The 26,359-nt window shown below is 35.5% G+C and overlaps 1 protein-coding gene across 1 annotated transcript in view; it reads right to left on the reverse strand.

Moving 5' to 3' along the window:
* Positions 1 to 26,359, reverse strand: part of LOC150102348 (poly [ADP-ribose] polymerase tankyrase-like) — a 1,002,656-nt gene that overhangs the window by 589,993 nt on the left and 386,304 nt on the right. Inside the window, 1 exon segment of the mRNA XM_090399561.1 lies at positions 10,204 to 10,328. Coding sequence (XP_090255687.1) covers positions 10,204 to 10,328 — 125 coding nt within the window.

The raw sequence follows: 26,359 nt of genomic DNA on the forward strand, positions 1-26,359 counted from the left end.
TGCTTTTTTTTGTGTAACAGATTGCTATTTTACTGTTAATTGCACTGTTTTTCAGCATCAGTTTTGCATATTTTTTTTATTGCCAACCACACTCATTTCTTTGCTATTAGTTTTGTACACTTCCTTAATGGTTGCATGCTCTTTCTCAGTCTTCAATTTCACTTCCTTCAGTGGCATTAACAGGCACTCAAGTGCCCATAGCCTTCCAAGTATCCGTGGATTTCCTAACTGTAATGTGAGGATAAAGTGGTTACCAATATGCCTCCAAGTATTCCTTATCTGTAAATTGTGTGTGTTCCACTGGCCAGTTTGTCTGTTCTGAGGGACAAAAAACCCAAGTTTCCAGGAGGGAAAAACTTTCTACATTCATATGAGACTGGTTAACTCACCTTTAGTCTAAGAGACCAGATAAAGGTTCCTCGTGTCATTTCTGACCAAAGGGCTTCATCTATACCAACTGAGCTACAGAGTCTCTCAATTTCACTTACTACAGCATATTCCATACTCTGATTCAAAACAATCCTCATGGTTGATTGGCATGTCACACTTATGGCATAACCACACTTGCTATCTTTTTTATTCAACCTCTCAAAAAAAAAATAAAAATAAAAAATACCTGCAACACCTCCCTATGCATATATATATTACATTCACATCGCTGTTCCATTCTTGAAATATTCACACTATTCCAATCAGATTTTGTACTACACAGTGATTACCCTCTCATTGTCATTTTATCCCAGAGTGCTGAACAAGAAAAATGATTAAAATAACACAGTCTAAAAAACTTAACCAGATACTACACACCAATCACATATAACACAATCGAAAATTATACAATATCGTAATGCAATAAATATAAAATTATTATATCTCGCTGCAGGCCCCTTACAATGCTAATCTTTATATTATTTGTCACTATGGAAAACAGGTCACAGATACCATGTTTGATGCTGGCAATGATTTCTACAACAAGTACCTATCAATATATAATGAAAAAATTATGTCACCTAAGTCGGTGCCTATGTCTTCAGTAAGTAAATGCAACAATAAATTCACTACAATTTGAACTGTTCCCACTATATTCAAATTGAGTACTGTGCATTTCATCAATAAGTTCATTTGTGCACAGAAGATGCTACACAGAAATCCAGTGAAGTATCCATAAATTCAATACATTATTTTCGCCTGGTATTATTTAATACTGTGAAATGCTGTCAGTAGTTATTAGAAGTTTGATTTGGAACAAAATCAATCACTGTGGTGTGAATGTGTGCAGAACCTATGGTATCCCTATATAAACTACAGAGGCATGGTTTTGTGGAATTCCTAGAGGATAATGCAAAGAAGAAATCTTTGAAGAGACTACTCTGATCAGCTTTAGTGAGAGAATATGATTAGAGAGTTACCACTTTCATAAGATGGATCACTTCTGTGACTGTCTTATCGTGAATTGGCAGATCTACTCTTCCAATTGGAATCTCCCCTTCCCCCCAAGTGAGGAGACATTTAACAAGTAGCTTGAATATTTGAAGTACATTAATATGAATTGACTGCAACAGAAAAATCATTATTAAAATATTGCAATAAGCATGCAGATGGTCATCCAGCATTCATGAAAGTCGTGACTACAGTGCAAGATAGTTATGCTTCTGTAATTATCATATTAAAACAGTGATTTATATTCCATCATGAAACTGAGTGCAAAGTCTAGAGCTTTTTCTGTTTGTCACTTGTAACTCAACATATAACACAAAACTTCCCTTCAATCCTCTAAATGAAGTATTTACTCTTCTTTGATTACTGAAGCCAGCTCAATAGCATTAAGAAATGGGAATTTAAATGATATACTGTGCTTGAAAAGTATGTTGTAGGGGCCAGGTAGGTAGGAAAAAGAGCACATAAATCTGGAAAGTCTAAAAAACACAGAGTATGATTTGTTCATGCACACAGTGCAATGATAATCAAAGATGACTATTTAACCATGAGAGGAACTTAAGAAAGAGCACTAACTTGAGGGAGGGGGGTTACAAAAGGCAAAAATCCCAGCCATATTAACAATGATTCATTAGATTGAAATTGTTAATGTGGATACTTAACTGCTTCACTGGTGGAAGAGTACAGCAGGAAATAAAAGAAAGCTAGAGAAAGGCTTGGGGAAAATTCAATCAGGATGCAGACTAGTAACCACTAAGAAAAATACCATGTTACAGCTAAAAAAAAAAAAAAAAAACACAGATAAATTCACACTGAGAGCGAGAGAACATAAATAATTCAGAAAGTCATGTTCATTAAGTCGGTTTTGATACTGACATCTTCATTCAAGATGTCAGGATACAAGAGGTGGTACATGTTTAATAGGAACTAAATCACTTTAAATTTGAGCAGGATAAAAAAAAATAATACTGAAGAGATAAATAATAAATATGAACAAAAGTGATTAAGCAACAAGGTGAAGTATAGAACTCAGATATACATATTATTTGGTGGTGATGGGAGGGGTGGGTTACAGTTAGAAACAAGAAATGGAATAGAATAAAATTTCTTCTCAAGAACACAAAATCAGAATGGCATACAAGCCTTTGAACAAAGTTCAAAATGGAAAAATTGAAAACAAGGATCACCAGGATTCTCTCTCTCTCTCTCTCTGCTTTCCAACTGTCCGCAGCATCCACTGTCAGTGGAACTCGGTATTTTGGACAAACTACCTTGACCTTGGTCAGAAAAAAAAGAACAAAAAAAAATAAAATAAAATAAAATAAGATAGAAGAAGACAACCAAAAATTGGATGAGCACAACATGCCTTGAGAAAGAGCATTTCATCAGGTGGAAGAAAGCTAGGCTACTTCAGAAACACATTTACTTCACAGCTTAAAACAGAGACTTTCTGGAAGCAGCACATGTTTGACAGAATATGGTCAACTGCAACAGAACTAATAGTGTGATCATGCATAGATTTTGGTTCACTATCTTCCCATTACCACTAGCAACAGAAATTATAATGAAAAGTGTCACTGCTGCCCTCCATGCACGTGATGTTATTCTCAAGGTCATTTTCATTCAGTGGCTTCACTAACTACTACTGTATGAAATGCCTCTGATAATGCTAGATGTAGGCAAAATGTAGGCTTGTAAATAATTAAGTTTAGACAAGTTATTTATGTGCATACCAGTTTCACATAATTTTTGTTCCTTTGACATAAATTACAGCAACAGTTATAGAAATTTGATCATGGAAACAAAAAATGAGGGGAATGAACAAATGACATCAATGGTAGTAGATGTCATTTGGACAAACTACCTTAAACTTGGTCAGAAAAAAAGAACAAAAAAAAAACTGTATTAGCACTCAGGAATGTGTGTGTGTGTGTGTGTGTGTGTGTGTGTGTGTGTGTGTGTGTGTGTGTGTGTGTGTGTGTGTGTGTGTGTGTGTGTGTGTGTGTGTGTGTGTGTGCGCGCGCAAACATGCACACAAGCAGAGCATACTACTTTAAATTAGTATGGTTAGTTAAATGAGAGAAAAAAGCTTAGTGATCCTCTTTGATATAAGTTGACAAAGGTTCTTTAGATAAATTGTGCTGTAATCAGAACTAGTATAAAAATCAGCAATAAAAAGGCAGTCTGAAAATAGAAATGGAAGTAGAAAATGCATCTGCATATTCTCAATAGTGAAGATACACAAAAGTTACATATTCTAGCTATTAGGATACAATTTTAAATGAAGATAGCAACTTATAAATTACAACATATCAGAAAGCTAGCTGATAAGTTTATAAAGTCCAAGAGAGAGAGGAATCAGCAAAAAAGATAAAGCTAACTTAAAAAAAAAAAAAAAAAAAAAAAAAAAAAAACCAGTGTAATATGTTTGTGCCAGGATCTTGAAAGGTTATTGGAACGCTATCAAAAATGGCATTGAAGTAGGCTCTTTCTTGCAGATAAAAAGAAAACCCTCTAGTTTTAATAGTAATAAAAATCACCAAGCTGGCTACATACTGCTTCAGGATAGTGAAGAGATCAGCATTGAAAATCAATGGTGACGGAAGTTCTTGAGGTTTTAATCATTTGCGTACTTGATGGCATCTCAAATGAAGAGAAATGGAGAGTATTGTAATTACCAAAACTATTAATAGGATTTGAAGTCAGAAGGTTGCTGATGTAGAGAAAAGGTATAGGTGAGAGAGTATAGAAACCTAGGGTACTCTAGGACTGATAAAGAAATCTGATGAGAGGAAACCATAAACAGGAGAGAGCAACTATAAGATAGTATCCTGTTCAGAGAAGGCTTCAATGCCGTACATAATTAAATGCCTTTGAAATATCTATATGATTTCTCCTATTATTGTTCTTCAGCAGACCTTATTAACCTTATTCAACTTTGGACATGGGCCACTGAAAGATTTCGAGAAACCCATAGCCAAAGGCAGACGATGTCATGAGGTATGCTGCAAAATAATAATAGGCAAAATCATAAAGGTAAGCACATATTAACTGAAAGGTCTCAAAGTAGAGAAGCTATTTGTTGATAATCTTCTCGACTTGTGAGAATACTGGGGTGAGAGCATTGAGAAAATAGTTTGATAGCTGACTTATCTCCTTTTTTAGATACAGTCTGGTAAAGGCTTGCTTCCAAGCTAATACAAGACGAATACAACAGCTTGTATAAACAATGCAGGATGGATGTTAATTCTAGAGAACATGTCCTGAACACAGCTAGAGAAATACCATCTAAACCAGGAAATTTATTAGTATCAAAATTTATCAGGATTTTCCTGATGTCCTTCTGACAAAAGATTAGGGAATATATGCAATGGACAGCTTATTCTGAAGCAGGGTGATATTTCTTGGTCATCTAAACAAGACCTAGAAGAATATACTGATGCCAAGAGTTTAACCCAATCCTTGTAAGTGGTAAACATGGTCCCATCGCGATGTCAGGGAGATGGAAATAAGGGAGGGCAAAAACTATACTCAACATCCTTAATGAGGGACAAGTAGGCCTGACTGCCAATTCAGCAGGAGGCCAACTTATTACATTTCTTCTTATGAAATATGCTTTGGAACTGTTACCTAAAAAAACTGGTTTCATGCTGTAATGTAAAATGAATGAGAAGATGGCTTAAGATACTCAATATTTGCTGCATTTTTATCATGGAATGCACAAGCACATTTTGAATGGAGTAAGGAATACAGGTCCTCATTCCAGCGAGGATTATTTCAGTCATTAGTCAGTGCACATGTTTGCACCAAGAGAGAGAGAGAGAGAGAGAGAGAGAGAGAGTAAAAAAAAAACAGTAATCTCACCATGGAAAAAAAAAAAAAATAAAATAAAAAATAATAATAAATAAATAAAATAAAATAAAAAGAGGGGGGGGGGCATAAAAATTCCAGAGGTCATCCTGATTGGAACTGCCATAGGGTGAAGCCTTTGTAGCTGAGCTCAATCCTTTAGTTCGAATGACATGGTTCCAATCCAGTCTATGATGTTTGGAGCTTTATCACGTGTTTTCAATCAAATAATGAGTTAGACGGTTTCATACAGAAGTGAAAAGGGGTTTCTCCTGAAAATTTATATTTCAGGAGAAAACATCCCTAAAAACAGCATAGAAGAACACATGTAATGCATAGGATACTACAGTTATAAGAATTGACCACCCTATTCTGTTGAAGCACAGTCTATGTAAGAGTAAATTAGGATGGCAAAGGTCACAGGGTATAAGCCTGAGATTAGATGTGAGGAGAACGATCTGTAGAAAAGAAGACTTGGAGAAGATTATAGAATCCAATTTTAGCTTATGGATCTGAGAGCAGAGTTTAAAATGAAACACTATCTACGGACTGGAGACCACAGATATGATGCTTATCATATTATGCCCTTGATCAATGATTTCTGGTGTTGTTACACTTTTTGGACATCCTTCAAGTGGATCATCTCCAAGGCTGGTGCAGTCATGTTTAAACTAGGCAGCCAATTTCTTAATTGTGGAGAATGAAAGAGAAGAGTGACTATAAACTTTTATGAGCTTCAAATGAATTTCTTTTGTCGTTAAACCTTCTTTTACAAAGAATTTTATAACCGCACGATACTCAGTTTTATCCATTTCAAGGGAAATAGACAACACTTTTGCTTCAGACAACTGTATAAAACAAACTACTTGATAGAATGACTTGCAATTTCATATGGATGCTTATGACAGACGTACCAACTTAAAAAAAAAAAAAAAACTTGCTGATAGCGTTGCCATCTATGGTCGAGAAGGATTCAGAATACCCTCGTATAATCAAAATATTATTATTTTAATAATCCAAGTACTCATCGAGGGAAGGCACCTGATCTACAACTGTCTTCAACATTCAATCACCAACTGACTGCAACTACATCAACACCATCTACCACCACTTGTATTTCCAATGACAATCACAAATATTGATTTCCACGGCGAGATTCAAACCAGCAGCCTTTTGGCTGGAGAGCAGATACACTATCCACTCGGCCAACCAGGCCAGTTATTTCTTATTTTTTGTTTTTAAATGTCTTTTATGAGAAATATTTCTTTTTTTTTTTTCACATATATCCACGATGAATAACTTTATATGGAATAAAAATTTTCAAAATGCTAAATATAATCAAAATATTAAATAATATTAAATATTTCTTAAATTTTTTAAAAATAAATATTTCAGGTTGAAATTAACAAACTATCATCAGTAGTTTAAATAACAGTTTTTTATAAGGTAAAATGCAAACAACTGATATTTTTTAAAAGAAACATTTTTTTTAAAATATTTTTTATGTGGGAAATTTTTTTAAACATACATCCGCGATGAATTTGTGCAATTAATTTTCCTGCGATGAATTTTCAAGTTGAATAGTCTCTGCGATGGATTTTCCTCGTGATGAATAGTCTCCGAGATTAATTGTCCCACAGTGAATTGTCGGCAATCAATTTTCCCGTGATGAATTGTCGCCGATGAACTGTCCGGACACAGAGCAGAGCTAATCTTGGGTATCATGGTCACTCAAACAAAATAGGAGAAGACAGGCAAGCAAAAGGTATTTGATGCCAGAATTGAAGGGAAAAGACCCAGAGCAAGCCAAAGATCTAGGTGAATTGATATAGCAAGAAGCTCCTCAGATGACCAAAATATAAGAACTGCAAATATTTGAATCTGATAAATAATACATTAATTTGGAGGAACTTGATGGTGGTGGTTGTTTGCAATTTACATATTATTTACAATTTTTCTCTGTGATGATATTTCCATTTAAAGATTACTGCCTGAATAATAAATTTAGATTAATCCTTTATCCAAGTGTAAGCAAACAAAGTTTGCACCTGAAGTATCTTCAGGACTGAGGCAACTTGTGGTAAAGGTGGACCAAGCTCTCATCACTCCTTGTCTTAGTATCTCCTATAATGCAAAGCACATCTTCTTGCAGACATGTATAATGCTATGCATTAAAGGCAGGGCCACTATCCAAGACCGGTTTTGGCCATTATTGAGGTCTCATCAATGGGAGCCAGATCCAGAGGTGTGATACCAAGGTGGTAGCAATGGAGAAGTCATCTTTACCTATACAAGTTGCCAAAAGATGTCCTGAAGATACTTCAGGTGCAAGCTTTGCTTGCTTACACTTGGATAAAGGAAAAAAAAAGAAGCTTCTGGTTAGACTATAATAAACTAAATTTATTATAGTCTAACCAAGTAAAGAAAAAAACTTCCAACATCTTTCTCTCAATCTAGAGTAATTTAATAATAAGGTGAGACACCTTTTGGCAACTCGTATATGTAAAGATAACCTCTCCATTGCTTCCACCTTGGTATCGCCACCTCTGGGTCTGGCTCCCACTGAAGAGACCTCAATAAAGGTCAAAACCGCTCTGGGTAGTGGCCCTTCCGTTAATGCATAGCATTATACATGTCTGCAAGGAGATGACTTTGCATTATGGGAGATACTATGACATGGAGTGATGAGAGCTTGGTCCACCTTTACCACGATTCGCCTCAGTCCTGAAGATACTTCAGAAGCAAACTTTGTTTGGTTACACTTGGATAAAGGATCAAATTAAATTTATTATAGTCTAACCAAGTGGGGAAAAAAAACTTCCAATTATTGCCTGTATGTATTTTAAATAATTGATTTTCAAGTCATGTTCATTATAAGCACTACTTGCATCAATATTTCATTATAAGCACTACTTGCACACATCATTCATGTGTACCCCTCTCCCTTTTTTTTGGTTTTAATTTTATATTTTATTTATTTTATTCCATATAAATTCTATTTCATAAATATTTCATCCATAACTATATTAACCCTTTAACTGCTGATTTTATATTCTACTGACATTGTCCCATGTGCTGAATTAATTTTGCAAAAAAATTTATAAATAAAATCAATTAAAATTCTTACTGAAGTAAGAAGTCCAGACAGCATCATACATTCTTGATATACACTTGTTCACTCAACAAAATGGCAATAATAGTGTTTTATAAAATTTGCATAATCAAGGGGTGTCCACTTCATTATTCAAATTACACACATTAATTTATGTAGAAATTAATCAAAATATATAAAGAGTACTATTATTTGCAACACAATTATTACTAAGCCTACCAAGTGCCAGGGTATGAAAATGCTAAAAATTTAGCATGGAATGATATTTTTCAAAAACAGGACTGTACTCAGAGTCCAATGTCACATTTGGTGCAAATATACCGGCTCTTACGACACTTCTTCTGCTCAAGAGTGGTATTGGAACAGACATAACAAACTCAAGCTGCTTTCTTCTTCTTCTCAGTAGAAGGTACAAGAGAAGGGAAATGCCTTTCTTTGAGATGCAGTGGTTGACCTCCAGGTGATGGACGTCCTTTCAACCTCCCTGTTGTTCTGGGGATACGGTACTTTTGAATTATTTCCCTGATAAGCATGAGTTGGTAGTCTGCTAAGTTTGTGTTTTTTTCCAAATTTTACATTATAGAAACAGTTGGAATTTAGAGTATGGTCATATCCAGAAGGTGAAAAAATAGTTTTTTGTAATAGCTAGAAAAACATAAAGTTCTTGAGAGGTGGTGTTTTTCCACTGTTTCAGTCGTGAAGATGGTGTAGATGGTCTATTATTTGTGATGAAGGAACGGAGTTTGTTTGTTTCGTCAGCTATTGTTGTCATTAGTTCTATGGCAAAAAATTGTTCAAAAATATCCAAAGCTGAAGAATCAGTGTTATTTCCTGAATTACTGCTATCAAATTTATGTACAGTTGGAGTAAATGCATCATCACGCCACTTCAACAATACATCTTCGGTATACATTCGCTTATGAACGTTCGTATCGACACTTTTGTCACTATCTTGCTCGGTTGTAACACTTACATCATCAGGATCATCTTCATCTGAAGTACACGATTCACTTAACTTGGATAATTCTTCACCCGTCTCATTTGTTGTTAACAATTTGTCAATTTGATCATCAGTAAGATAACGCAGATATTTATTCTTGCAGTCACATGGTTTATGCATCATGCCGCATATGATTAGTTGCACCAGTTCAAATTTTTCTCTTTAGATGTCATACAAGGACAGAAACCCAAGTCAAATAAACTTCAAATGGTTGGCAATAATTGGAGGAACCTACTCACGAAGTTTGAATATCTTACAATTCTTTCCATACTAAAAAATTGTCTGAATATGGGAGGAGTGCCAACTGTACATATATGGGCTCAGCAAAGCAGGCGTGTATTTCAAAACCCGTAATAATATGTTCTCAGTAGTTAAAGGGTTAAATAAAGATGCATTCATCAGTATAATCTGCAGCTGTCATTTATGATGATCACATTTTCAAAATATCCTATAATTTGATGCTATCAAAAACATATCAATAGGTGGAATGTTTGAATGTTGCAGTAAACATGAATGTGCAATTTTCTGTAAATAGGAGATCAAACTATGTTCTATTATCTTCAAATGAAATTAAGTCGGAAGAAGAGAGAGAAAGGCAAAGTTCTAAAGTAACCAATGAAATGTGCCAAACATATTTAGCTAAAATGCACTGTTACCTAAAATTAATAAACAAACAAGAAGCTTCTGGCAACTTTCACAAGAAGTCTAAACTTCCTAACAAATATTTGATCTCAGAATGGAAATACAGATAATTGTGTAACCAATTTAAAGGAAACTATTAAAGTATTGGATATGATTCACTTACAGCATTATTTCCAGAAAAATCCACCTTTGTACAATCTGCTTCTTGCTTTCCTACTAAGAATTGAATACGTTCCAACATAGCCTGATTAATCTTTGATTTCAAAGCTTGCATCACTAAAGTCATGCCTGTAAAATGAATATTCATGAGGACAGTCGAAAACATATTACATAATTCAATTGTGTTTCAATACATATTACAAATATGTGTGGACGAGATGAGATGTTTAAGTTTTTCAATAAATGGTGCCTCTTACTGTGTTTCCCCAGCTTACAGTCTGACATGATTACTCATATCACACCGAAGATAAGTAATTACATAAGTTACCAAACACCACATTAACAATATGACAAAACCATGCATATAGCAGCAAACCTTTTTTAACAGTTTAATTTTTATTACAGATACTGAAGATATAACCTTGTACAGTAATAGTTATATCTATTATAAAACATTTGAAATGCAGATAAACTGTTATGGTCATCCCTGTGTTTTAGAGTTGTAATAAAACTGCACAGCTTATATATGATATGATCACATTGAGAACACTGATCAAAAGTCCAAATATTACAAGAATTTGTTTTGTTTGGTAGGTTCCATATTATTACAGGAGCAAATATGAGATAGCAATTATTTTTCTGCAGTTAATACTGCCATTTATAGAATAATCAGATTCCAAAAAACACCTAATTAACAAGCTCAAGAATACTAGATTACATCACTTCCTAAGGTAGCGAAGAACATTTCATGATCATCATCGCATAATGGTCTCTCCAAGATTCATAACGCTGGAAAATCTGAGAAATCAAACTATGAACTGTGTAAGCATATCTTACAAAACAGTTAATACATTTTTAAAACATATGCAACGGCTATTAGTTATGACATTTCTCAATCAAAGGAAGACATATGACTTTCTGTGTAACATGAAATAATGCCATTTAACCAACAATTAAGTTATGATATATGGTGTAACATATTTAGTCATATAATATAGTTGAGCTCTTATAATATTCGTATCGATTTGGTGACAAAATATGTGCATTGTGGCACCTTTAATAACTGGGTTTCAAACATTCCTACAAAAAATTAGACAAACAAATACTTTATCATAAGCTTACAGATTTGTTAGCAGATCTCCATAACTGAGAGGGTAATCATAATGCCCTTTGACCTGTGTTCAAATCATGCCTATGATAGCAAAGAACAATAGAGAGTTGAATTAACCAGTCTCATAGGGAGGTGGTGGCATTTTCCTCTTGTGAATTCGAGTTTTTCATCATTGGCAAGAAAATACATGGAATAAATAGACACAGCAGACAGGAATAACCATCCAATTACAGAATTAATAGTTTCTATAAAGCCAAATTACTTAGCCATGACAGATGATTAAGCTTAACACATAAGGAAGATGAATTGATTTGTTTATAAGGGTGAGTATACCTGCAGGAAACTCACTTTACAGGACACCAACAGCCTCAAATCATCCCAGATATTAAAAAATTAAACGATAAATAAAACATTTTGCATTATCAAGATTAATTCACATTAATCCCTCTCATAAATGATGTTATTTAATCCACTAATAATTGTTCTGCCAAGAATATCATCACATTCCATTTAATTCATTATATACTATTTCAGTCCAGACAATTCATACAATTCTATAAAAATTGAGATTCACACAAAATTTCAGAAGTCACTCTTCAAAATGTCCATTCCCTAAGCAAAATGCATCTTTCAAAAGACTGCTGTGTGTGCGTGTGTTTTAATGGCTCGATACAAACCTAGAACAATATCGCAATATCATATGGTGGATAAGTGATTAAGGCGAAAGAAGTAATCCATTGGTATGTTTGTTGAGCCTGGGATTGTATTCAGTAAGAAAAACAGTATAGGAAGGGATTGTTCTGAAGAACACAGGTGAATGAAATTGAAGGAAGAAGATGAGAAATTTGTTTAGTATGTTTAGAGTTGGAAAATGTAGTATTGGCTAGTGGCTGCTGCTGTAGTTCTTACATGATTAGAAAAAAGCAGAAGAATAGTAGTGGCGAATTTAGGGGTGCAGAGGCCATAAAAGGCATAATGCAGAAACAGAAGAAATGGGAAATTGATTGAGGGCAGTCTATGAGAGAAGAGTTGCCTAATAAGCAGATCATCCACTTCTGTATATCATAAAGAATTCTTATGGAGGTTTGGGTGTACAAGCCCAAATGTGAGAACAATATTCCAAGGTTGATCAGATCTGAAATGATAGTGCGCTAAGAGTTGAGTAGGAGAGAAGTAATATTTTCAAAAAAGACGTTTTTTTTAGGGGCTAAGAAGGATACTGATGTAACATGTTTGTGCCAGGATAATACGGATGGAAGTCAGCCCAAGAAGAGAAAGCTGAAATCATTGGACATTATCAAAAGTGAGAGTGTTGTAGGCTATTTCTTGAGAATAAGACAGTCCTGAGTTTTAACAGTATTACAAATTCACCCTGTCATTGTCACTCCACCCAGCCTTTAGGCAAGGGATATCAAGATTTGACAAAAGTATAAATTAGAGATGCCAAGAAATTATATTCTTGGTTTAATCCTTTATCCAAGTGTAAGCAAACAAAGTTTGCACCTGAATTATCTTCAGCACTGGGAAAGTTGTATATAGAGGGTAATGACTTCACATCACTTGCCTCAGTATCCCATAATGCAATTGCAGTGATGTGAAGTCATTACCCTCTATATACAACTTTCCCAGTGCTGAAGAAAATTCAGGTGCAAACTTTGTTTGCTTACACTTGGATAAAGGATTAAACCAAGAATATAATTTCTTGGCATCTTTAATTTATAGTATAACCAAGTAAAAAAATTTCCAACATTGACAAAAGTATGTTCCTTCTTTTTACACAATGTGTAAATGTAGCAAAGAAAAGCAGATCAGGTTTAGATATACCTTTGAATGGTGATACACATATGATTAACAGTTGTGCTGATGCAATCAAATGCTGGTAAAATGGATGAAGTGCTTTTTAATGGAAATTTTTGTAACACGTTTATTATTTTTGATGAGCTTTGTTACATTTTTTTTTTGTCATTTTTATGGAAGATTATTTTTATATTCTTAGTAAAAACATTAATATTTGTATGACCATCTTTAATATAAGAGTGCTGATAAAGGAAACTTTAAGAGTAGGGATATGCTGTTTGGGGGTGAGAAACTTCAGTTTCCACTAGCTCATTGAGAAGCCTCCAACAAATGCATGACTATCAGGTTCACTTCCAAAGTGCTAACTGACAACCAGACTGCAGAAAGCTGATTTATACTGCTGTACACTTCAAACGGAGCAGATACTGGCTTCCCAGTTCAATAACAACATGTTGAGCATGCCCAGCAGAGTCATCACTTGCACTGCATGTGAGAAGAAAGGAGGAACGGTAGCCAGAGGCCTTACTCTGTAGATGAAACACACCAGACCTGTGTGGTGACCAGTAGTCACTACGTGGATTCAAATTTTACAGACAGGTCCAAATTTTTTACCTCTCTCAATTTACCATTTTCAGATATCTTAATTACAAAACAATTGGATGGACATATTAACCTAACAGTTTACCGCAAACCAACTCACACTGACCAGTATCTGCACTTTTCTTCTTCACACCATATCTCTCAAAAGGTGAGTATCATACATATGCTCAAAAATAGAGCTAGCTGCATCATAACAGAAGAGAAAACTCTCAAAGATGAATTAACTCACATATCAGAAACCCTGAAAGACAACGGCCATCCAAAAAATTTAATTCAAAAGATACTTTTCTCCAACCCCCTCCCAACAGCAACCCAAAGAAACAATACAAATCTTCCATTGCCAATCCTTATGTTGGGACAGTTTCACAGAAGATTGAAACACCTCCCAAACCATATGAGATAAGAGTAACTTTTAAACCAATTAAGACAGTCCACAACCTGTTAAGATCACCAAAGGATAACAATGCTTTCTTCAAACATCCTGGCGTTTACAACATTCCTTGTTCATGTGGGTTAAATTACATAGGGCAAACTTCCAGAAGTTTGGAGATGAGAAAAAAAGAACACATCGGAGAAGTCAATAACAGAAAAGGTAATTCCAGATTAGTCCTTCATTTCTCAAATACTAATCACAACATTACATGGGACAAAAGTTCTATGCCATATTTAGGAAGACTTTTGTACCCAAAACTTCAAAGAAGCTGTAGTAATCCGTTCAAAAGACAGCCTCAATAGGAACCGAGGGATAATCCTTGCTGACATATGGAAGTGTTGTGTCATACTTTCTGCTCATATAACTATCCTTTTGTCTCTGGGTCAGATCCCCGTTTAAACACTCATATGGGTATCACGTGGTACCTCTGGGGGGGGGGGGGCACAATGGAATTGCCTCAGGATCGAGTTAACACCAAGTATCAGCGTGTCTGAGATCTACCTCTCGTAAAACACCAAGAATATTTATATTTCGCTGCGCCACTTAGCGCTATTAGATTAAACAATATTTTCAATCAAGAGGTGATCTCAAGACAGTAATTAAGTAATACCTTGCAACTTTGCAGACGTGGACAAACTCTACTTTTCTCTAGTCTCCCGCATAGGTTCGTATTACTTTTATAAGAGGTGCATCAGATTCCAAAAATCACAGATAGTCTTAGTTAGATACAAAAGCAAATTTTATTAGATATCATAAATATGTACATACAATACAATAAGCTTAATTCCCATCTTAAGGGAGTTCCTGACAGTCAGTCAGAGTTAAAATAATACAATAATATAAGTATATAGTTCGCCCACCGATTTGAGGTCCCTCGACACTTCTGCGCATGTCAGAAAAAGGAGAATCCATTCCGATAATAGGGTAATCAGTCTGTCTTCTGGGATGTAATAATAAACAAACTGAGTTTGTTTATTATTACAGGTCGGAAAATTTAGCTTTTCTTTTACGAACATTGCTGTTTTTAAAGTGTAACTATTTTGCTTGTATAACAGTTGGAAAAATGTACATAGAGTGTTAATACGTGCAAATACTGCGTTCTACATAAAACAATGTCACTTCGCTCCATGATAGGTTTCCTTTTATTCTAGGACTTTTTAAAACAAAATCCGATTTCATGAAGTATTTTCCTTACAGTTTTTCTTTTCCAAGGAAAATTAATTTTTTCTTTAAGCACAGGAATCAATTTCAGAACAGTTGGCACTCTTTTCTCGACCACGTAAAATTCGTGAATAGCTCTTCTTATAACGTCTACATCAAAATCATTCAAAGCTACGGTTTCAATGGTTTTCTTTCTCTGGCCCTTTTTTTGGAGATTTAAATTTTGGCTTACCTTCACCTTTTGATTCCCTACGAATTCTTTTAACAGTCGACCCCGATACGCCCGCAATTGCACTTGCATTTTATGACTTGAGAAAGGGGAACAAGAAGACGGCCTTCTGACGATTCTTTATTGCAGAATGTCAGCACATTATTCAATATTCTTTTGCAAGAGCTACTGAAATGTGTAACAACAGAACTTGTTGACTGTACTGGATCCATCATACAAATTAATAATAAAAAAATAATGCAAAAAGAGAACAACAAAAATCAAGCTAGTATTAGTACAGCGACAGACAAGAAAGCACGTGATTTCGCATGTTGGCGACCAATTCGTACGTCCTTCATTTCTTTCTCCCCTTCAGCATGAATCGACTATTCTTGGCACCAAGCCAAGAAGGAATCTAGAAATGGTGGGCGAACTATACTTAAAACTGATTATGCTGTAATTCTCTAAAGTAAGATTCTTATTTATACTCTTAAATACCTTAATCATGCATGATTATCACGATATCTCTAATTTTCAGTAGTTCACTCAAACCACACATGATAGCATTTATATCTTTTATAATCCCTTCATAAATTAGCAATTCCTCACTCTAGACATATTCGTAACCTCCTATAACATATTATACAACTCTATCACAATAGGAGACAATAAGATTTAAGGTAACCCTCTCTAAATCATAGCAGCACAGTCCTAATTAATATCAGTAATGTTCTTTCTTCTGTTTTACAATGTGGCACAAATCTCTCATTCACAATCTGGTAAAATACAAATAGAGTCTACTTATCTGCCCTTTTGTTCTGTATCGCGTCAATGGTCTACCAAAATCTGCCTTTCCATAAACGAAATGCCTATGTGCTCCAATCTGGCTTTCTATGGACTGCCGAGCTTATTCCTTCTGCAGAGATACGACCACCGAGTTCCGCTGCTGCCTTTATTGAAACCCTCCGAAATGGAGGCACTGCCACCCTTTACGGCAGCACAAGAAGAACACACCAGGAGATCCAGGAACAAAAAGCCCTTTTCTGAGGGGTGCATGACCCTTATATTTCCACTTTCTTTCTTGGCATTTCTCACATCCCGCCATGTCCAGCCAACACACTCATGTGGTCTTACGTCACACTATTGCTTGGGGCGAGCCGCTCCCATGCATTACTGCTCCGTGACCTTTAGACTTCACTCACCCCCCCCCCCCCATCTTGAATTTGTGCTAACATCCTATATCTTTTAATACATATTACTTTATAAATTCTGCTAAAGGTTTACACTTCCATTATTGATTTTAACTCATTTGTGAGTGGTACTAAATGCACATTTATTTGTTTTCTCATAGTAAAAAATATTGCTTGATATATTTATATAGCATTAATTTAATACTCAGAGGCAATCACATGTACTTATATTCCTTTTTTGTTTGGAAACACATGTTAGATTGTGATAAGATAGGAGTTCCAAAGTTCCCAATCTATCACAATCCAACAGAAGACTATCATAAGATCACTTAGCACACCAGAATTTAACTTCACTGCAAATTACAGAAAGTAATTGCATACCAATGTCTGACATCACACATGCTCCATGCGTTTATTGTGACGCGTCTTTTGAATTTGTATAACGTTTAGTATTCGTTTATATTTATTTCTTGACCTGTTTTAAGCTGTTTTTTTATCACCTTATGCATGCCCAGACAAAGCCAACAGTCGAGTTGTTGAAACTAGTCAGCTTAATTTGTTATTAAAATCTTCGGCCAATATATCCCAGTCTAATTTTATTATTGAATTCTAATATTTGTTTCAGTTAAAGATGATGTGTAGGTGATACATCTTTGGGGGAAAGTTGAATATTAAAGCGATACACTTCACAGTAAAGAAAGAAATGTGCTTGACAATGAAGATGCATATGCAATGGTAAACAGCTCAATTCTTTATAAGTGCAACATCTGAAAACTATTACTCATAATGCTGCTGACCTATTTAATATGAAGACTAAATTACATCTCAGTTGCAAAATGCATAATAAAAGCACGAAAACAATGCAAAGATTTATATCTGATCAAGACTGAAGTAAGGTGGATTCCTTCCCCCCACCTCGATTATTTTCTGCTTGCAATAAAATTCATGGCATGGCAAGAAGAAAAAACCTTTAACCCAGCCTTTGGTTATGCTACAACAATCAACAATAGTGAGAGATCTGTCAACCAGTAATTAGTAATGCTCTCTGATTGTTTCAACTTATTTTCTAACAGGCGCACTGGTGCACCTGTTACAAATACGTATATTCCTTACTAGAACTCATCAATGCAGATGATGTCGTCTTACTTGATCCAGATTACAACACAGCGCAACGGCATCTGGACAAACTTATTATCTTGCCCCAACATGGTGGGATTAAAAATTAATTTTACCAAAACTAAAGTTCTACCAAATTTGGCTGACGGTTCCTTACATCACCTTAACTACAAAATCAAAAATGTACACACCTTCAAATATCTTGGCTCTTATATTATGGACACTGAATATGATATAAAAGTCCGAAAACAAAAGGCACTAGCAGTCTTTGGTACTATGACTCACATATGGAAAGTCTCTCTTGTCTGCTTGGAAACCAAAACTAGACTTTTTATGGCCACAGCATGTGCTATTTTTCTATATGCATCCCAAACTTGGACTATTGCCACAGCAAATAGCCGAAATCTCATTAACAGATTTGGAACTGTATGTCTTAGAAAAATTCTTCGATATACATGGAGAGATAGAATCTCCAATGATAGAGTTCTCTTGAAAACCAATCAAATTCCTCTACTATTGATCACACAACAGTCTCAATTGAACCGGATTGGAAATCAGCTGAGGCACCCGATTGCTCCTTATCATAAGACACTCCTCCTTTATGATCCTCCCATCAGCAAAAGAGGGAGAGGAAGACCTATACAACAGTTTTATCAATATATTAGTCATATCATATCTCTCAACAACCCACTGTCAAGGACATTTACATACTTGCATAAAATAGGACTCTATGGTGAGAAATAACCACATCACTTGTAAATTTTACTCATTGACTCCCTTGTCTCTCAGTTTGCTTTATGTAACACTTAAGGTAAATAAAACATGATGATATTCCTTACTTCCTTTAGAGTTAAAAACGGTTACAGACCTAAAGCTGTTGAAAAGTATAGAACAAATAAATATTAAGTTAAAATCGAATGCCAGTAATTTATTTTTGAAATTGTAGCATTTAAATGAGTTGAATGTAGACTTCTGGCATTGTTGATCAAGTAGCCAGCCATCTCTGCTTCCAACGGGCAGAGGGTTCAAATTCCACTAAGGGCATTTTGCTTTATTGTATGGTAAAATAATTTCATTGTGCTGTGTGAGACAAAGTAACACTCCGCTTATAATAGACATGAAGTGGGTTGAATTTTCCCTATTTGATTATAGAGCAACATTTTGAGATCAGTACTAATGAACTACAGCCTTTTTTTAAAAAAAAAGATTTAATAGTGCAAGGACATTTTTTGTCGTGCATATAACAAAAAAATGTGTAATAGGTAAAATGGTATAAACAGATAAAAATGTTTAGAAAAAAACAGATGTAAAATAAGTACAAAAAGAATTCAAGTTTGTAAAACATTCACAAAACCAGATTTTTAAAAGCATATAAACAACAAATTAAACTAATAGAAATGAATAATTATATAATTTATGAGATGGCAGACATTAATAATTAGTAAAATTTTAAAACCAGCGTGATACTCAATGAGTCTGATAAAATCTGCCAAAGTGTATACAGCTCAGACAGACTATGAAAGCAACTAAAATAATGACTGTGTTCGTTGGAGGACAGTCAAAATATGAATAACATGTGAAAAGCAGATAGTCCATCATCGAAATATTCACGTAGGCATGTCGTTAAACCTCAACATGAAGAAGCATGTAAGATGTCTGACCTATGTGGTAACCAAGCAATAAAAGCTTCCTCTTCAGTTTAAAAGTGGTCTAGACCAGGCATGGGCAACCTTTCCTAGTTCGGGGGCCAAATTATCATTCTGTCTCCGAGTCAAGGGCCAGACCAAATTATTAAATAAAATAAATTAATATTAAATGAATTAAAACAAGTTGCTACTTCATATTTCATTTATTTATAATATAATGCTTTGGTATAAAGCTAAAATTGCTCTATTAGTGCCTTCAGTTCATCCCCATAACAACTATAAGGGATATTTTTATGAATGGCTAGAGTAGGAAAACATTTTTAGCTCTTATCTGACTTTCCAACAATCTTAGTTTATTACAAAAAGCGTTGACATGTCCATGCAGTTCGTGAACCAATTGTCCTTGTTTTTGCGATTTAAAATTCAGTTCATTTAGGTATCCAGTGACATCTACAAGGAATGCTAAATCATACACCCACTCATCATCTTTTACTTGGTTAATTGTGTTCCCTTTTATGTCCATAAAATCTGCAATGTCTTGTCTCAGATCATAAAATCATTTTAACATTTTACCTTTACTGAACCATCTCACTTCACAATAATAAGACATATCTTCATAATCCGAAAATAGGTCTGCCAAATACTCCTTAAATTGGCGGTGATTAAGTGCACGACTTAATAAAGTTAACTATGGCTACTACAACTTCCATAACATTTGTGAATTTAATTGATTTTGCACACAGATTTTGTTGGTGGATAATGTAGTGAAAATTTGTTAAATTTTCTGGATGGATCTGTAGTTCTATTGCTCTTTCATGAACTATTCCAATAAATCCCTTCTGTGCACCAACTATATCAGGGGCTCCATCAGTGCATATGCCAGATAGTGAACTCTATTTAGGCCCAAATCTCTCAAAGACTGTGTTGACTGTTTCAAATATATCTTCACCGGTAGTTGTTCCTTTTAACGGCCGAAGTGCCAATAATTCTTCTGTGATGGTGAAATCCGCATCAACTCCTCGAATAAATATTGCTGGTTGTGCTGTATCGGAGGCATCGGTGCTGTTATCCAAAGCAATTGAAAATGCTCCCAATCTAGCAATCTTCTCTTTTAAACTTTTTTGATATTATCAGCCATAATTTCTATCCATTGGACAACAGTACGTCTCGACAAACGAATATTCTCAAAGTCTTTTTTCTTTTCAGGAAATATTATACTTGCAACATCCAGCAGACATTCTCTGCTAAATTCTCCTTCACCAAATGACTTAAAATGCTTATCATTTTTTCGCTTACCACAAAGCTGGCTTTGACAATGCGGTGGTGCTGCGTTCTTTGCTTGTTGAACATTTGCTGCTGAGTATCCAAGTTCTTTGACTTCTGTATTTCATCTTTTTGTAGTTGTCCATCAATTTTTGGGTGATCCGCATGTCTCAAAGTAAAGTGTCTCTTCAAGTTGTATTCTTTGTTGACAGATACGGATTCGTTGCACAGCAAACACACAGGCAAACCTTTATTAAGAATAGAATAAAATAATAATCCTCCGTCCAGTTGTCTTGAAATTGACTATTCTCTGCATATACTTTTTTTTTTTTTTTTGCAATAACCCGACATTTTCCCAAATTTATATGCAATATTCAGAACTTTCAAACAAAACTGTCTTCTACACCGCAGGCAGTGAACAGAACACAACATCAACGCAGGCACCGAACAGAACATAACATCAATGCAGGCACTGAACAAAGCACAACACAACGCAAGTACCGAACTGACACGTTGGAACACGTTCACACACACCGCTAGTCAAAGTGAGAAAGAGACGTTGGTTGGAGAAAACATGGTGTGTTTTGCACAAGTCATATGACGTCGGCTTAATGGGAGTTCTACTAACTCGCATTAAGTAGAACACACCATGTTTTCTCACACCATGAATCAGACAAACTTCGCTGAAATTGATTAGGGCCGGATCAAAAGAAGTAGAGGGCCGGGGGTTGTGCATATGTGGTCTAGACTGTCACAATTTAATTTCAGGCTTGATTCGATGGAGATGATTATTGGTATCACTATTCCATGGTGACTGTAATGAGATAAATCTGTGTTTGCTGATTTGACTGTAATTTGTATAAGTACAAGCAGATGGAAGTTTGAGGGACAAGCTAACACTATTAAGGAAAACAAGACAAGCTAGTCTTGTTTTCCTTAATCTTAATAGGGCTCAGAATCCAACAGAAACATACATCCAAGAGTATCTTCCAGTACTGAAAAAGGACAGGCTGGATTCGAGAGAGAGTACTGAATTTTTCTGTAACTCTTGCCTTCTTATTGCCTGCAATATTCTATATTTTAAAGTAAGCTCTATAGTTTTCTACTCAGCTGTGACGTTATTACATTTTAGTGGGATATCAGCAAATATTGTGCTGTCTAGAACAGAAAAATAACCCACTTTACTCTGATTTTAAAGCATCTGTGCAGACAGGCCCAAAATCAGAGAATTCAATTGTACAAGCTTAAAACAGATACTGGTAGACAACTGGAATAATGCAGAAAGAAAAACTACATGGTAGTATGTATGAATGCCACAGTGGAAGTGTGTTTAGTGCAACCTGGGATATATTGTCTACTTAAACATGGAGAGCTTGTAAGAGCTTTTATTCTTGCAAGAATAAGCTTGTAAGACTTTTATTCAAAATCAAAGGTGGTTTATGGCAGTCTCTTAAGTGTTACAGAGATTTTCCCATCATGGAAAAAAAAGTTGGCCATGCAGTGTAGTCTGGCAGAGATTTTATTTTTGTTGTGTATGACAAAGACAATTGTTGATATCAAAGGAACAAAGGTGGTCCATCTGCCTCAGAGTACATACAAGGAATCACTGAAGTGCAAAATCCACCAGTGGCAATTCTTATGGCTTGATGTTAATCAAGATCTAGATACTGTAACTCGTTCACAGCAGGTGTTAGGATCAGATCAGTGGAAACAATAGTTAGACCAAGTAAAGGAGGAGTAGAAATTCCAGAGTAATCCCATTTCGCTCCTTTGTAGTGCCAGAGGATGTGAGGTTCGAATTGGTTGGAGAAGGGGCATTCTTTGAGAGAGTCAGCTTATACAAGATTGTGGTCCGAGTTCTGAGATGAGAGATGAATGACAAAAGAAGGCAAAGTTGTTCAAATATAGAGCTTTACTTATTGTTGAAGTTGTTTGGTTATCGAGTTGACCATGATTAAAAAAACTGGCACTGAAACAGAGTAGTACAACCTCCTCTTGGTTATATGGTCAGGAGAGAGCATTTCCCACTCGAACTTGGAAGATTGGTTAGATATGAAGTTTGTGATAAAAAGAGAGTGATTTCTTCTAAAACTAAAATTGTGTAGATCTTTCAGTATTCCAAATCTCCCAGCAGTGAAATGCTTTTTACACATCAAAGGAAACCAATACTAGATGCTCATTTTGTCTCATCCAGCTGGAGGCTTCTAACAGAAGCCTCCAGCTGGATGATACAACCAGTAAAAGGATATTTTCGGAAGCCATATTGTATTCTGGAAAAAAAGATCGTTTCTCTCCAGAAACCATAAAAGAAAAGAAGTAACGACATTTTTTACATAATATTGCATAATTATCTGGTGAACACAGTGAATGCAAGTTATTTAGGAATTCTGGATCTTTCCCTGTCTTGGGAATGGCAGTAATTGTTGCCTTTTACAGGTATCAGGGAATGTATTTTCACAGAACATTCTGTTATCAAGGCACAACAGTTGATCCAGTGATGATTTAGTAACAGATGATTTAACATCTAGTAAGGGTTATTATCTAAATAGCAGTCTGATGTAACTGAAGCAAAACGGGTTTCATTTCTTTTTTTTTTCTTTTTTTTAGTGAATTACCAGTGTATTCTTTGGTACCATTCCAGTTTTCTAACAAAACTGGATTTATTGTCTTTTTTTTCCATTTTTGGAACAATGAATTCAATGGGATTCAAAGTTGTTGTTGATGTTTTAGCAAAAATCTCCAAGCAATTAATGTTGGATCGGCATCTATACACTCATTGTGTTCGAGGATGGAGAGCCAGATGGTGGTATATCTGCCTTTCATTTTCCAGATTTTGCAGATCTCTTTTGTCTTTATTGTTCTTGTTAAAGAGGATGTACTGGGTCAAGGATTCCTTCTGCAACTGATGGCAAGTGTGTCTTGCTTAAGCTCAGCAATGTTTGAAGAAATCAGGTTTGTTGTTGTGGAGTATCTTTGGAAAATACCCTCAAGCTATCTTTTAAGCTTCTTTAGCTGATGTGCATTCTAAAACATGTATTCAGTTCCCGTGGTTCTCTAAACCATGGTTTAGAGAAACATGGAAACTCAATTTTTCATCATGATATCTGCATAGTTTTCCCATGCAGAAAATTGGATATCACACGAAATGATAACTGCCAAATAAGTTTCCTTCAGTTTCCCACTTTAAGAGTGGGAAGGTGAAACAGTCTATGACAGTGAATGTTTGGGTATATATCAAATAGGCATATATCAAAGAAGGCAGTGCTGCCTGTGTTTAGGAGGGAGATGTCTAGCATATGTCCATAACTCTTCCTCTGTTCAGATATTACTCCACAGAGTGTTGGGTCCATTTATATCTGCCATTTAAAGTAAAGATGATAGTAACTGCAATATGGTATCAATGTCATCTTGAGAGAGATTTTTCTTGTAGATAGGCTTATACATTGGTTACACATATTCTAATTTTTTTAAGAAATGACAACATAAACTATATTATTAATTATAAAACTTTAAATAACTACCTATATTTTGGCAATGTTACATTGCCATCTTCAGGAATCACAAAATCAATGATATTTGCACAAAGGCACTAACACTAACCAAATGAGGGTGAAGAAAGGTAACTGAAGTCAGTCCTAGAGTCCTAAACGTGCCTACTAGGGGGCAAAATTAGGTTGTATTGGCTGGTGGGGTTGATGATCTTAAAATGTAAGCTTCCCAAATTTGGGGCAGTGTCATGCACCCAAATTTGTTGAGGTTTGGGAAGTTTCAGAGCTGGTTCAAAGAATAATCTTTCATAGTTGTACTTGCTGCAGTGTAATAAAGTGACCACATCCTCTTTGGAGAAATGGAATCATGCATTCCATCTGATAATGGTCCATCTGCTGGGGAGAGGGGGGGGGGGGTCTTTAGACATGTCTTTGAACCTCTGTGTTGTAATTCCATTATCTTTCTTATTAGTGAATTTTCTTGAAGTGGAACATTTTTCACACATCCTCAAGAATGAGTGTCCACCAATGTCTCCTTCATTCATTCAAAGGAGATAGCAAGCAAGGCCATATCAACATACAGGTTTGGATGCCTACTAACATTATTTTAAGCTACTTTCTTGGTAGCTTAAAATAATGTTTAAAATTGATTGCGGTTTTCCAAACACAATCAATTTTATTTTGATTTTCTGTTGGTGTTTCTAAGGTTTCATTACATAGTTCATGCTTGTTAATGGCCCTAATAAACATAAGGGTGAAAAAGTATTCATTCTCAAAAGCAAGAGTCACCAGCAGAGTTCTCCCACTGACCATGAAGCTACACACCCACACCCTGGCAAGCAATGACCACACTCAAGCTTAGAATGCCTGGGACCTGAATACTATACTAGTTCCAAAGAAAGCCTTGGACCATAGGAAAGGAAACTTACTGCGACACCCTTAACACTTAAGGACAAGGCCACCTAGCTAAATGATCCTGGACTTGCCATTCAGGACCACCTATCTTGCCAAAGTAGTGAGTCTAAAAGGGATTTTTTTTTTCTTTTCTTTTCTTTCTTTTTTTTTTGTACACAGGTTGTACTCCTGGCAAAAAAGACAATGTCGATTCCAATTATGGTCTGTGACAAATTAAAAATAGTTAAGGAGAAGTAGAATGAAGAACATGGGAAGAAAGATATGAGTCAGGACAAAAAAGATTAGCACCATCACTAGGAAATAATTCTTATCCAGATCTTTAAGCTGCTTCACATGGATTTTCTGGGAGAATGATTTGGAATAAATAAATCTGATTATCCAATTTTTCTGAATGAATAACTAAACCCAGGTTCTCCAAAAGATGTGCCAGGCTGTACAAATAATAATAAAGCACTGCACACACATCAATAACTCCATCCTCCTTTAGTACTTATATTCAAGCCAAAAATAGCTGCAAGAAAACTATCAATGCTTCTAAAACATAGTTTGAAAGAGCAAAAAGCAGGAAACTTGCAGTATGTCCAAACAGCAGCAGAACGTTTTGGTCTCTTTCCAAAACAATTCGTCATAACTTTTCCCCAAAACTATTTCCACCCCTATCATACGCAGAGGTATTACTGCGTTGTCACTATCATCATCACCCACATAAAAATCCAAACTCCTGGCTTCACACACTGCCTCCAATGCACACATAACTGACAATGGTAAATTCTCTCCCCAACCACTCCATATTAGGCATCTGGAGTGGTTGGGAAGAAATATATCTTTTTGCCAGAAAGATATGAGAAACGTATTGTCCAAATTAGACACAAAAAAGTCTCTGGCCCTAATGGCATTCCTCCAATTGTCCTGAAGGTTTGTGCACCAGATTTGACTCCTATCCTATGTCACCTGTATATACCCCCTTACTCCACTGGTATCCAATCCCACTTGCAAAATTGGACTATATTCAACCCATTCCCAAAAAAGGACAACAAATCACTGCCATCTACCTACCATCCTATTTCACTCACTCACCTCAGTCCTATCTAAAGTAATGGAGAGAACTATGAATATTAAGCTCTTACACTATGTCAAAAGCACTCAACTAATAAACGACTACCAGTATGGATTCAGTCACTGCCAATCAACAGGAGATCTGCTCACATTTGTCACTGGATAAATGCCATGGG

This window comes from Typopeltis vanoorti, chromosome 10 (assembly GCF_054136105.1).
Source record: "Typopeltis vanoorti isolate ZY-2024b chromosome 10, IOZ_Tvanoo_1.0, whole genome shotgun sequence".
NCBI lineage: Eukaryota > Metazoa > Arthropoda > Arachnida > Uropygi > Thelyphonidae > Typopeltis > Typopeltis vanoorti.